Genomic DNA, 13,261 nt, shown 5'->3' with positions numbered 1-13,261 from the left:
GTCAAACTTACGGGTCGCGGCCCGATTCCAAGCACTCTCAGCAGTCCCCAGCCCTCTGTGAGAACTTTCTCTGCCACTGACTCATGGTGTGGGTGCCAAACAATCAGTGGAGGGTCTGCGTGCGATGTCCAACGTGTAATGTGCAGCTGACTTGCTACGGCATTCATAAAAATGTGCAGAAAGTGTTGGACATTGACTGCTTTTACTTGCTGGTAACCCAGGTACTGAGGTGTACAGTCTGTTGCCTCACATATCTGTCAACCAGCAAGACTGTTCGGGACCAACTCAGCCTGCTGCAACAGAAGCTGTTCAGGCTCATCCTGACACAGAAGTTAGTGTGATCAGTAGGCATAGAATCACTAATTATCAATTTCTATGTGTTATCACAGATACGCATGTGACATTGGTGTCATTGGCCTGCTGCAGGACCAGGACCTCCTTTACTTATCTTTAAAGTTTTTATCAAGTCTTAACAAATTTACCAAGGTTAAGGTCAAAACAGATTTCCCTTCCGTATACTTTCTTGTACTTAACAGTGAACCATCATCATTTTCTCAGTGTTTTCTATCTGTTTTTTTCTTTTCTTTTTTTGTCCCGAATAAGATCACAAAGAAGTTTGCTGGGATCGGGAAGGGGACGATACGCTGGCTGACCTCAGTCGGCAACGAGATCGAAGGAACGGGACTTGACAGGATGGTGGCAGATCTCACAAAGAGATACAGAGAAGCTCCTCTATGTGGACTCCCACTGCTGCACAGACACAGGGTTCACTAAACTGCAGCAGAGGTTCAGTGACTGGCATGGACTCAGAATCAGGTTAGACATTTGGCATATCATGTGTAGGATGTCAGCTGGATGCACCACAGATGCCCATCCACTCTATCCTACGTTCACGTCTTGCCTGTCTTCCTGTTTTTTTGAGTGGGACCCACAGGATGTCGCGCTGTTGCCCTGGGCAGTGGCTGAGGAACTCAAACAGGAAGGGGTCTCTGTTCTCAGTGTCAGCTAGGCGGACAGGCGAATCACAAAGAAAGATCTGTCCTTCTACTGTTGGCTGAGAACTCGTTGAGAGGACACCACCATCTGTCTTATCAACCAGCTGTTAAACCAGCTGATGGGGGGTAAAGGCAGAGACCTCCTGGGTGTGCCTCTGTTTGACCAGGTGAGGACGGAGCATATCTGGCGCATTCAGCAGCGGCACATCAAATGCATCCGGGATGTTCCAGGGATATCTTTGTACACAGAAACCGGGACCACCACCAGAGGGGGAATCGTTCTCACCTGGTACATCCCTGGAGTCATTCCATCTGCATTTGCAGAGATTCATCCCAGGTTAGTGGCACACACATAATTTCATCTATTTACAATCAGCTCAAGCTATTTTATTGCAGTAATTTGAACTAAAAAATTCTCTTGTTGCCATTTTACTAGGAACAACTGCCAATGGCTTGAATTTCCAGTTATACCTTCTGGAAGGACTCAGCCGCTGGAACCAGGACAGAGCAGCTGCCTCAGTCACCAGCCAGCCTCCTGCTTTGCTGACCTATGCTGGAGATGTTGTGCATAGCATAAAAACCAACAACTTAAAGGTTTTTGGCAGGAAATATGTCAGCTCCTTCCAGCCTCCTGCCAAATACAAGGGGAAAAATTCTTAATAGAAACTAATAGTACAGCAAAAAAGGTATGTTTTTTAGAAGTCTTTCTAATTTGCATTTGTTCTTTTTAAGGAGAGCTGATTGGTGTTGACTATCTGCTGAAGCAGACGGGACAGCCATTACAGGATGTACATCCTGACTCAGAGGAAGCTGACAACCTGCTGGAAGACCACAATGATGATGGTGGAGAGGAGGATGAGGGCTTTGAGGATGGCACTGGACCCAACACTGACGGCTCCTAGCACCACCATTCTGCCTCCTGAGGAGATCTTTTTGCCAATAAATTCCCCAAGTCTTACACAGTCAGGAATCGAGCTGCCTCCATCTGCAACCAAGTCAGCAGTCCAGCTGCCCCTGTCCGCTGTCCAGTCAGCAGTCCAGCTGCCTCCTTCTGCTGGCTGTGGCATATGCAGTGTGCAGCATTCTTGGATGTGGCTTCACTTAGCCCAAAAATACTGGGGCACGTCTCCTTTTTGTGCTTGCAGGCTCTGCAGGTGCAGGTGAGACTGAAGCCAAAACAACTATATGGCTCTTATTTTGACATGGAGGCTTTTATTTTGAAATGCTCACCTTCCCCAACGGTCACATGATTTTCTTTTCCTCAAGTATTTCATTAAATGAAGAAATCAAAATAACAGAATTGAAAAAAAAAAAAAAAAAAATTGGACCCTTTTTAAAAAAGTTATTTGTTTTTCCGTTTTTGTGACCAAAATGAAAAAACGGAAAAACAACTCTCTCTTGCAGTTTTTCTACTTGGGGTTCTGGAAGTGAGCTCTCAAGATAATGGAAGCTTTGCCATGGTCAGAGCCTTGATAGCAGTTTCCTTAACTGTGCTGGCTAGACACTAGCGCTATGGTATACAGTGTGCTGTCACATGTTATTAAGGAAGTTTCAGGTCTTAATCTCCACCCATGAACCCTCCTGTATACAGTTTATACATTTTCACCTACACTTCCTGTTGATGCCTCTCAGTGTGAGCATGTACAGACCAGGTAGGCTGGAGAGTGTACTGTAAGCTCACCTCATCTATATGTTTATGTGTGAAATCTTTACCCTGTTTTTAACTCCTGATTGAAGTTCTGGCCTTAGTGTTGTGGTAATTCAAATAGAATGGTTTAAATGATAAAGACACAAGTGAACAAAGAATAAATGTTTGTCAGCTATTTAACTGAGCTGCTCTTTCAGTAACTCTAATCAATGAAGATTGATTTTTCAGGTGACTTTCTTACCCCCAAACAATAAGTGAAGAAGAAACTTGAAAGCATTAGTTTCTTATGTGAAGGTTAGTTAAGAACTGGAGAATAATAGTTATAACTTTAAAGAAATGTATTTTTTCAGATGCTTTTAAGGCCTACTTTTACTGGTCACATCCTGACATGAATCAGGCATTTATGGAAAGATGGCTCCATCTACAGGAACTATCAGTGAATGGAGATTGTATATGATGCAGTATTTCTAAAAATGTGTAGTTTTTCACTGTTTTGGACCAAATCTGGATGGGAATCCGAGAAGCAGCTGGCTGCAGATCTATAGTGGGGCGTTTTGGGCTCATCTGTTGATGACCTCTACATTAGGGTGAACTTGATGTTGGGGCAGGAAGTGATGTGCTACCCGTGTTGGGTTTTTCTCTAGTTTGTAGTTTGTTCTTTTTAATTTCACCCCCCTCCCCCTTCACCTAACCCTAACCCTCTTTGAGGTTTCCTTAGTTTGTAGTGTGTTCAATTCAAATTGATCCCCCTCAGTAAACTATCCATTTTTAATTAATAAAATACTGCTGTTGTGAAAACCAGCCCCTTTCTGTCACAGTGAGTGGGTAATATATATGTCTGCAGCCAGATCCTCTTGGGGAATCCTGATTTATGGGAGTTAAACTTTAAGTACTGCATTAAAAAGAACATTTTTACTTGGATGCATGGACATAAAGAAATCTTTTCTTTTCAACTTTTGCAAACTTGCTTTTATTGTTTTGCCACCTCTGTGATTTACATACAGTAAGTATCCATGATGTAGGAGTTATTTACTTGTAGTTTTTATTTAGTTTGCTTACATCAGTTGGCACCCTTTGTTTGATTATTGTTGGGTGTTTTCTTTATTTTCAATACTTATAGAATTTCTTTTGCTAATTAATTATTTAAGTATATTTAGTTTTACATTATTAGCAATTTAGTTTAACTGGGTAATTTGGTAATTCTTTAGGAACCTGAGATGAAATAGAAAGAAAGGTAAGTAGAGAACCAGCAAGCACTGAACTTCTTTTGCCTGTGTACATAACATCCCCAGGGTGCATCAGTGTCCATTTGATTATGTTTGATTTAAACTCAATTTATTTTGTCCCCCCCCCCAAGAAAAATAGCCACTAACCAATATACATGAAATACTTCCTGATTTATCATTAAGAATAGAACACAAGCACATTCAATGCAGTTCAGTTTATTAATTCAATGCAAAATACAGATAAATATGAAAGTTACAGTAAAAATTAGCCTCACAGTCAAAGCACAACACAGCATTAAAAATGCATGCTTGATTTCATCAGTGCATAAAATTATCTCTTATAACACCAGCAAATTCCATCATATAAATTTGGCACTGATGAAAGACTACATGCTGTAACAGAATAATATAGATTTCCTGCAATCATATTTCATGTTCATAAGGTCGCTTGATGAATTAAAAATAAAATTTGTTTGTTTCCATAAGGATAAAAACATGTACATAAACATGAGTTTGTGTGTTGTGCCCATGTCTGCCTCATAGACCAAAAAGAAAAAAATAATACATGAAATTATAAGATATTCAATAAAAGCTGATTTTTGTGCGTGTATTTTAGTACAAAAAGGTGAAGTCATGAAAAGAGATTCCAAAGCAGACAGAACACCGGTGTATTAGAAGTTTAAGCCTGGAGATAAAGTGTTAGCGTCACACAGTGAAGACCAGGTGTCCAGACAGGTAGCTTTTGCTGCTCAAGCTGCTGCTCCCATCTATGGCCTCCACCCACACTCTGTCTCCGCCTTCAACAGCATCACCGTGTCCCCTGATGCCAAATGGCGACCTCCTGATAAGTGTGGTAACTGTTCAGTACCACCCTGTTGTTACGCCACAGGTCCATGCTCACTACGCCGTTGTAGGATATGCAGACAAAGCTGAACTGGTAGACACCGGGATGACACATGTAAACATACCAGACTCTGGGCTGTAATGGTTCTGTTCGTTGTAGATGATTTGATGGAAATGGATGATTCTGTCTGAGGTGGAGATGTACTTGCCCAGGAGAACAGAGAAGGCAGATTTTGGCTGTGAAGCATTAAGGTTGAGTGATGTTGGTCCAGGGGGACCTCTGGGCCCTGGGGGTCCTACTGGACCTGCAGAGATACACAAGTTCAGATTCATTAAACATTCTGCTTAAAATCATGGTATATGGTTTCGACTGACATTATGGTCTCACATTATTGTCTTTGGATCAGCTTTTATCATAAACATTTCAATGTTTCACTTGTCAAGAACTTTGATGTTTATGAAGCATGCTGCGACAACATCATGGTGATCTCTGTTTTCTATACTTTACTGTTTTATATTTCATCTGTATTTTATCTTTTACTCATTGTAATTATCACCATGTTTCATTTCTATGAAAATCTTACCATACAAGTCCTTGTAATACACTTCATTTATTGGTTGCATCTTTCACTGGCATGTGCAACACTGTGTACATGTGGATTGTTGACGCTATTGTTCTTATATGTTATAATATGCAGACAAATTTCCCCAAGGGGACAACAAAGTGTATCATAACATATTACTGCTACTGACACCTACCTAACAGCAGTGATAGTGGGCACCAAAATTAAATATAATAGAAATAATCTATCTTTAGATAGAGTTTAGGGGTAAGGAAGAGGATTAAGGCCACTGAAAAAAAAAATTGAGATGCAATTTTTTTTACTTGTGGGAAAACGTCAGAATTCTGAGATTGAAGGCAGAATTCTGACTTTTTTCTCAGGATTTGGACTTTAATCTTAGAATTCTGACTTTTTTCCTTAGAATTCTGACTTTTTCCTGAGTTTAAAGTCAGAATTCTGAGATTAAAGTTTGAATTCTGGCTTTAATATCAGAATTCTGACTTTTTTCAGGAGTCAAAACTCTGCCTTTTTTCTCACGAGTTTAAAAAAAAATGGTCTCAGTGGCCCTAATCCTCTTCCATAGTCGGGGGACTGACTTTAGAATTAGATTCTTTTTTTTTAGCTCAGGTAGACACATCAGTATTAAGCTCAGGCTCCTTCATAAGTAGTAAGTGAGGAGTGCCTCACTAAAAACATATTACAGAATATCTCAGTGTCAGGAACGTGTTATGGTATCAGGATATACTAAAGCAGAATATTGTTAAAAACAGTGAGCATTTGAGAAGATACAGTAGAAAATGAATAAAGAGGTATGAAAGCAATCTTTGAAATAAGTACCTCGTTGTCCTCGAGGGCCTGGAGGACCTCTTGGTCCTCTTGGTCCGCGGATTCCGAGTCCATCACAGTCTGTTCATTTAGAAAAGGTCAAGTTAAAACCTGTACAAATAAGTTTTTCCAACAATGTTCTTGTTTTACAACACCACTTTCACCGGGGTTACAAAATGTTAAGTTCAAAGGGTGTTTCGTGATTTAAATGTGCACTTTTTTTCAGAAAGTGTGGCTACATTGTGCTCTTAAAATGTGAAACTACTGTTAGTATTTAAAACCGACCTTTGTTGCACTGACTTCATTACAGCTACCACCCGAGTCTGCAAGATTAAACACCACACATGAAGAACGGTTTCCGTACAAGTGGGTTAGAGAAGAAATAAAACACACGAGGTTAAACAGTGGGTGACAAATGATTGTGAAAATGGTGCCGCCCCCCCTGCCCTGAGGTCAAAGAGTCTGGTGCTGTGCTGTTTCACCTGAACACCTCTCCCTCCAGGCCGACAGGTCCAGTCTCGTAATGTTGGAACAGCTAACAAGTCGGTTCCTGCGTGTAATCACACTGAACGGGTCCTGGGTAATGGATGTGATTCCAGTGTTGTCACAAATAATCCTTGATAATGAAGCCCTGGACAGAGCTGATCTCTGACGTGCGGTGAAAACGCCGGGATTCTCGTACCAAAGTCTGATTCAAACAAGAGGAGCAAGGACAAAGAAAACATAGTGAGGCTTTATTAGAAATGCATTCATTTTTGAGGTTGTGTTTTAGTGTGCAGCTAGCATTTATTTAACACCTCAGTCAAAATGTGTTCACTTTTTGAACAGAACTGAATTTTATTTTACAGCATGATGTTGTATTGGGCAGAACTAGTCAAAGTCAGTTGACCAGTGCTTCAAAGACCATGTTTCCAATACATGTATACTAACCTGTCACCTTGGCGGATCCTCTTGAACTGTTGTGCAATGAGGCAGGCAAACAGAGGTCCAACACGGCCACCCTCCACAAACGGCTCTGCCACTCCACCCAGCCAGATATCAATGTTTTCAGGTGTACCATAGAGCTGCAGCAGCCTTCTGGCCAGGTCAGTGTTGTTCAGGACCTGAGCAAGCTGCGCCTGGTTTCTGGGTGCAGACAGGCCACAGAATCGGCGCCACGCATTGTAGCCTTCAAGAGTTAAAAAAAAAAAGAAAAGAAAAAGCAGCGTGGTTGAGGACTGAAAGAAGAGCTTTAAAATTCAAAATTCAAAAAGCAGAGCACTCAGAGAGAGCGAGAGATACCAGGCAGGCCATGGTCACGTCCTCTTTCCATGTTGAGAGAGCCCAGGTCCAGAGCCAGATGCTGCACAAACTGGAACAACCTTTCTCTTAGGGCGTCCACCATCATGTGATCCTGAGTGTTCAGTTTAGCAGGGCGGCCAACCAAACCACGGAGCAGGGGGTCAATACCACCTGGAGGTAAAGACAGGAAATAAAATTAGGGTGACAATTTACAGTAATGACTTGGAAACTTTTCTCTGGATAACTCACCCTCAAAGATAACTCTCCAGGGGGTGAAGAAGGCTTCAAACAGGGGGACGCTGGGGAACTGAGGGTGCTCCCTGTAATTTGCATCAAGACGAGACAGAAGTGGCTGGATGGCCAGGTGGGCAAAGCGGTAAGCTGCTGTTGCAAAGACGTTGGCAATGCTGGGGTCAACATTGGGATCGTAGCCGGGGTAGCGACCCAGCAGAGTGCGCATTGCTTGGCCACCTACAATGTGAGGCAGGTAGTCCCTGAACACAAACACCTGAGAGAGAGAAAGACCTTGGTATCCTCAGTCAAAGACAGAAGGGTGTATGACACCCTCAGGCAAATAATGACTCTCAGGAGTACCTACCTGTGTGTAGGCACCCATGATCTTGCGGGCCTCTTGGTAGAGGGTCTCGCTGTCCCAGTGTGGGTTTAATCTCTTCAGCTGACGAGCCAGGCGGTTATGCTCTCGCATGAACAGTGTGTGAAGGGAAGTCAGAGCAATGTTCTCATCAACACGGACGTCACCTAACAGGCAGATTTAAACAGTTGATCAAAGATCATTTCTGTTTCTGATTCACATCTTCAGCATCAATTCTGTGTTTAAGATTGCCTTTTATCTCCTCTCTGACATATTCATTGTGCAACTACATGAACCAAAACATGAGCCCTGACCCATCACAAATACAAAAATACCCTTCAAACTGACTATATCTAAAGATTATAAGCCAGATATAAGTGATTCTTTATAACATACCAGGTCATTTCATTATAGTTTTTTCAATTGTTTTTTTTTTATTTAGGCACTCAAAATTCTTATTAGTACTCTGACTGCTTAATACTGGTCTAAGAAGCATTGAACACATCTATAACTCTTTATAACTGAGTGCAGTTGCATGATGCTTTACCTGCAATAAAACAGGGCACCTCTCTGGCGTTGGAGTCATTGGTGACTCTTTTGCGAGTGGCGCACATGTTCATTTCCATCGAGTGGAATGGCAGCAGCTCACGCCCATTATCTCTGAACTCTGTGTTCACGCGCAGCAGGCCATCATCACTGCTCAGGTTGCGAAGATTCAAGGCGAGACTCTCCTCAGAGCCGTACACCTGGCCGAGATCCAGGAAGGCTGTCAGAGCGTTGATCTGCTCCCTCTTTTCAGGTTCTCCACCAAAGTTGTATGCCGAGAATCCTGTTCCACAAACTGGGGCGGATCGGAAGGAAGGGAAACAGCTTTCTGGACCGGTGGGCAGGCGGGGGTCACCAGGAGGGATCTGTACATTGCAGTGAGTCAAAGGTTACAGGTATAATCTTTAGAGGAAAGCAACACAATATATTGAGATTTGATCTGTCACACCAACCGGGATGGGGATGCATGGCTCAGTTTTCTCGCAGCTTTCTTCACAGTCGATCCCGTTGCTGAAGGAGACGATGCTTGGGGAGAATGGTGTGAAGGTGACATCGTGGTCGTTCCACTGCCCAAACAAGGTCACCATGTGAGAGAATTCTCCATCACTGACCACACCGGCATCTGTTGTGGCTAGGATGTTATTTGACACCTGTCGCACCTGAAGAAAGGAAAGAAATGTTTTAATTTTGAATAATTATGTTAGCTAAAGCAAATGTGTGGGATTTCTGGGCCGTACCAGTGGGAGCATGAAGTTGTTGAAGGTTCTGTTTGGGTTCCAGGCCTTCGGTTCGGAGATGCCATCATCATATTCAGCAGGAAGCCAGCGGTTGAAGGGGGTGTTGGAAGCTCCCCAGCGAGGGTTTTTCCTAAAAGCAAGTAAGAGATGACAAAGTTTAGAAATGCAGCTTGAGAAACAAGGAAAGTGTACTCAATACCTGCAGTGGATGGCCTAAGATGTTTCACAAGCATTTCCTCTAGTTTCATGCAACCGTTCATGTCACAGAGCCTTGTGCATAAAATCAAACCCCAATTTCAGCTTGGGAAACTATACATACATTTTCTCTCTACATATATACAACACATTGCTGTTTTGAAAGGCTACGAGACAAAAAGTTGATAGTGTAGATGATGTGTAGCACTAAAATGTACTTTAAACTTGAGGTATGTAAAAAAATTAAAGTGTTTCATATATCAAATAGCTTTATAGAAGTTAGAATACAGGAGCAATTCTATTAAGATAAAAATATCTCTTTCTCTTACACGTTGTTGCAGACGCTGGTGGCTGTGCGATATTTGTTAATGTTTGGTGTGGTGCGACACTCTGGAAAAGTGACCCGAGCTGCACATCCGGTTATTTCAGAAAGCTTCGTCAGGTCTTCTTCTGTGAGCAAATCTACAAAAAAACACAAAAGACATTTTTCAAGGACTAACAATGCACACGCATGTCTGACAACTTTTTTTGTCTAGTTCTTAACATTACTTTGAAGTGATTGCATTGAGCACATCGTGACACCAGAAACCCTACACCTCTGAGCCTGAACCAAGAATGGGGAAAGGTTGTCACAAAAAAACTTAATAATGACTGTGGTTGTCTGCGTTGTCTTTGTTTGGTTGCTGCGTGTCTTACCTGTTGCGTTGAGGGAGCGTTTATGAATGTGTGGCGACCTCTCGTGCAGCAGACGGAGGGTCTGTGCCATGTAGTCTGCAGATCTCACAGCCATTCGAGTGCCAGCGCGAGGCTGCTTGAGGAGGCGGAGGGCATCGTGGGGACGCACAATTTCCTTGCGGACTCGTCTCAGACTCCTGAAGGAGAAAAAGACACACAATTAAAAAACAGAAAGTATTTGAAATTTCTCTTTCAACCAGTAAGCTACAGATTTACATTAATAAATGACAACATTTTAGTACATTTCTACCCTGAATATTCTCCTTTTATTCTTTGCTAAGTTGTGTTCATATTGTAACAGAATCTCCTGATTTCTAATTTTGAATTCATATTTTATGCTGCATACAATACAAATCACTGTCTTTCTTTACAAAACTCACAGATATACTCTGACTTTCATATTAAGGAATCTCTAAGGAAAACTATCCTTCAATGCATTTGTCCATCTTTCAAACACAAACATACATAAGACAAACTCACTCTTCTCTGGAGTACTTGTATGCATTATCCACCAATGTCTTTGCATCCTCAAAACACTGCTGAACCAGACTACTGCTGAAATATTGTCCTGCAAAAAAGGATAAACACTCCATAAATGTGACAGAATAAACCAGGCCAGTGCTGTGAAACAATCTGGCACAAATTTAGATAAACATGAAAATTGTTCCTAAAGATGTACCTGCTGGTTTGGAGTGAATGTGCACCAGGGAGACGCCCAGCACAAAGAGAACAGAGAGATGCATCTCTAAAACAAAAAAAGAGATGTAAAAAGATGAACCAAGTGCAAAAAGACTGACATAAATATACATCTTTAAGGACCATATAACATAAAAATATCAAATTATCTTGTTACCTGTGTGTCAAGGCTGCGAAGATTTTAGATGCTTTCAGAGATCAGGTGTCAGTGATGCTGTGTCTCACCCCGTTGCTCCTTTTATTCTGTCTGAGGTCGTGAGGCCTCGCCCACAGGGGTGTCCAGGTGAAGGTAGTGTCAGTAAAAACAGTTCCTTCTTCCTCCTCTTTCTGCTGAAGGAAATCCCTCACTCTTATCACTTGTTATTAACAACCACACTGGAAAATGTAATCTAGAGTACTGTAGATAAAGCATTGAGCAACATGCCAACGCAATGAGGAATTGCTGGTAACCTCTCAAATATTAAAATGTAATCATTGCTAATTTTTTCCCCTGTTATTTCAGTAAAAAGCCATTTAAATATGAAATATATTCTGATGGGTTAAAGGAGCATTAAAGAAAATTCAAGATATTTTGTACCTCTTTAATACTGAGAGTTCAAGGATGAGACAATTATGACATTTTCTTGTTCTTTTTTTTCACTTGTTTATTGATGTTGACATGTTGTGGCTCCTGACCTTCAGTATTACCACACAGAAACTGAAGATCTAGAGTCTTCTTTAAAAAGAGGAAGGTATTGACATCTCCTCATTGTGATAGTGATTGAATACTGAGCAGTCAATGTTTAAAAAAGAGTTTACCAGTTTTAAAATGAGTTCTGGCTTTTTTTTGTCAGATTAAACTTACGAGTTCCAGTCAGTGCCTCATTAAATTTACCTCAGGGAAATAAAAAAATGGGCAGAGTTTCTGAACAACAGCAGAGCAATAAGGAAAAATTTAAGACAAGAAATTCAAGTGTGCCTTGAAACTGTAAGTTTGTCTTTGGGTGCAGCTGCTGTAAATGTACACAATAGCTTTTCTCATAACTGGAACGTAAAATGGTCACTGATAACAAACAAGGAAGAGTGATTTGACAAGTTCATCAGTCCATGAAATGTCTTCCTCATTGATTAGCAAGCTAAGGAGATTATTGCATCACTGGTCATGTTGTTTTTTAAAGACAATAGATATGATAGCAGAAAAATTCAGAACACATTCAAAATAAAGGCATAGCATTAACACTACAGGAGAACAAATGGTCCAGCTTTGACTTTGGAACAGAAACTCACAGCGCCACTGTGTTTACATTTCAGGCCTTGGACTTGTTGACAGATGTAGAAGGAAACTTCCAGATGCCATCAATCTTTCAGTACCTTTAGTTTTAGTCAACAAAAACTCAAAAACATGTTAGCCTTGTTTTAGCCCATAAAAAGTCGTCACATTTTAAGCTTAACTTTAAGTCCAAGCATCGATTCTCTTGCCTGAATCTGGTACCAAATGATGGTAGTGTGTTCTGTGCAGCCTGCCAACCCTGGGGTCCCTGCTTTCTAAAGCTGAGAGGCAAAAGGGATAAAAATGCTTTGTTTTTTTGACAGATTTACCCACAGAGGTGAAATATCATGTATTTTGAATGTGGGACTACAATTAAATTCCATTTGATTCAAGTTTTAGTCATCTTTACGAGAACAAAACTCACTTTTTTAGTCAGCTTTAGTCATCAAAAATCAATTTTTGGTTAGTCTTAGCCTAGTTTTTCACAGGGAAAGAAAGGTTGTTAACAATAATTAGTTATAGTTTTAGTCAACAAATCAACACGACTTAAAATTACATCGATATTTCCAGAGACACTATTAAGACTCAAATGGTGCATTTCTCTCGCACCTGAACATGAATACAAATCACAAATTTGTCCGGGATTTGATGACTTCTGTCCTATTAAAACCTCCTTGACTGCAAAACTGGGAAATGTGTCAAAAGATGCACGGATGAAGCAAATCTAGGGTATGATTTACCAAAAAACTGGCTGAAAATTTTAGAGGAAGTATATGAAATGGGAAAGACTCATATTACTGATGAGTTTAACAATAAAATTTAAAAAAATAGAAGAAATGGCCTGCCTGTAAGACATTTCTATTGATGTATGTCGAGCTGAAAAAAGGAGTGATACCCCAGTAAAAGTAAACCCATTTGGTTATTTGTTGGTTTGTATGCTTCTCTTTTCTGAAACAGTAATTCCAGTATTAAAGTAAGTATGTTTTCATGCACACTAAGAAATGATCATTATGTGATTTCAAGAGTTGCCTGATCTCTCAAGTAATGATCCAGCTCACCGTATACTGGGTGCCCAGGACCCAGTGGGCTGTTCCAGACTCTGGGGGTGACCACGTGCATCATGGAGGGGG

The 13,261-nt window shown here is 41.1% G+C and overlaps 1 protein-coding gene across 1 annotated transcript; it reads right to left on the bottom strand.

The window, feature by feature from the left end:
• Window positions 1-4,878: 4,878 nt before the first annotated feature.
• LOC121525563 (eosinophil peroxidase-like) lies at window positions 4,879-13,261 on the bottom strand. Its single transcript, XM_041811608.1, has 17 exons — window positions 13,190-13,261; window positions 11,040-11,209; window positions 10,866-10,931; window positions 10,667-10,754; window positions 10,148-10,323; window positions 9,781-9,913; window positions 9,257-9,386; window positions 8,972-9,178; window positions 8,521-8,884; window positions 7,980-8,140; window positions 7,631-7,889; window positions 7,382-7,552; window positions 7,031-7,268; window positions 6,583-6,788; window positions 6,386-6,423; window positions 6,113-6,181; window positions 4,879-5,017 (listed from the first exon to the last, which is right to left on the bottom strand). The coding sequence occupies exons 3-17, from the start codon at window positions 10,927-10,929 to the stop codon at window positions 5,009-5,011; spliced, it is 2,313 nt and encodes a 770-aa protein (XP_041667542.1). The 5' UTR covers window positions 10,930-10,931; window positions 11,040-11,209; window positions 13,190-13,261; the 3' UTR covers window positions 4,879-5,008.

The sequence above is a fragment of the Cheilinus undulatus genome, linkage group 17 (assembly GCF_018320785.1).
Source record: "Cheilinus undulatus linkage group 17, ASM1832078v1, whole genome shotgun sequence".
Lineage (NCBI taxonomy): Eukaryota > Metazoa > Chordata > Actinopteri > Labriformes > Labridae > Cheilinus > Cheilinus undulatus.
The sequence above is the reverse complement of the archived record's forward strand: the minus strand, read 5'-3'. Positions and strand labels throughout refer to the sequence as shown.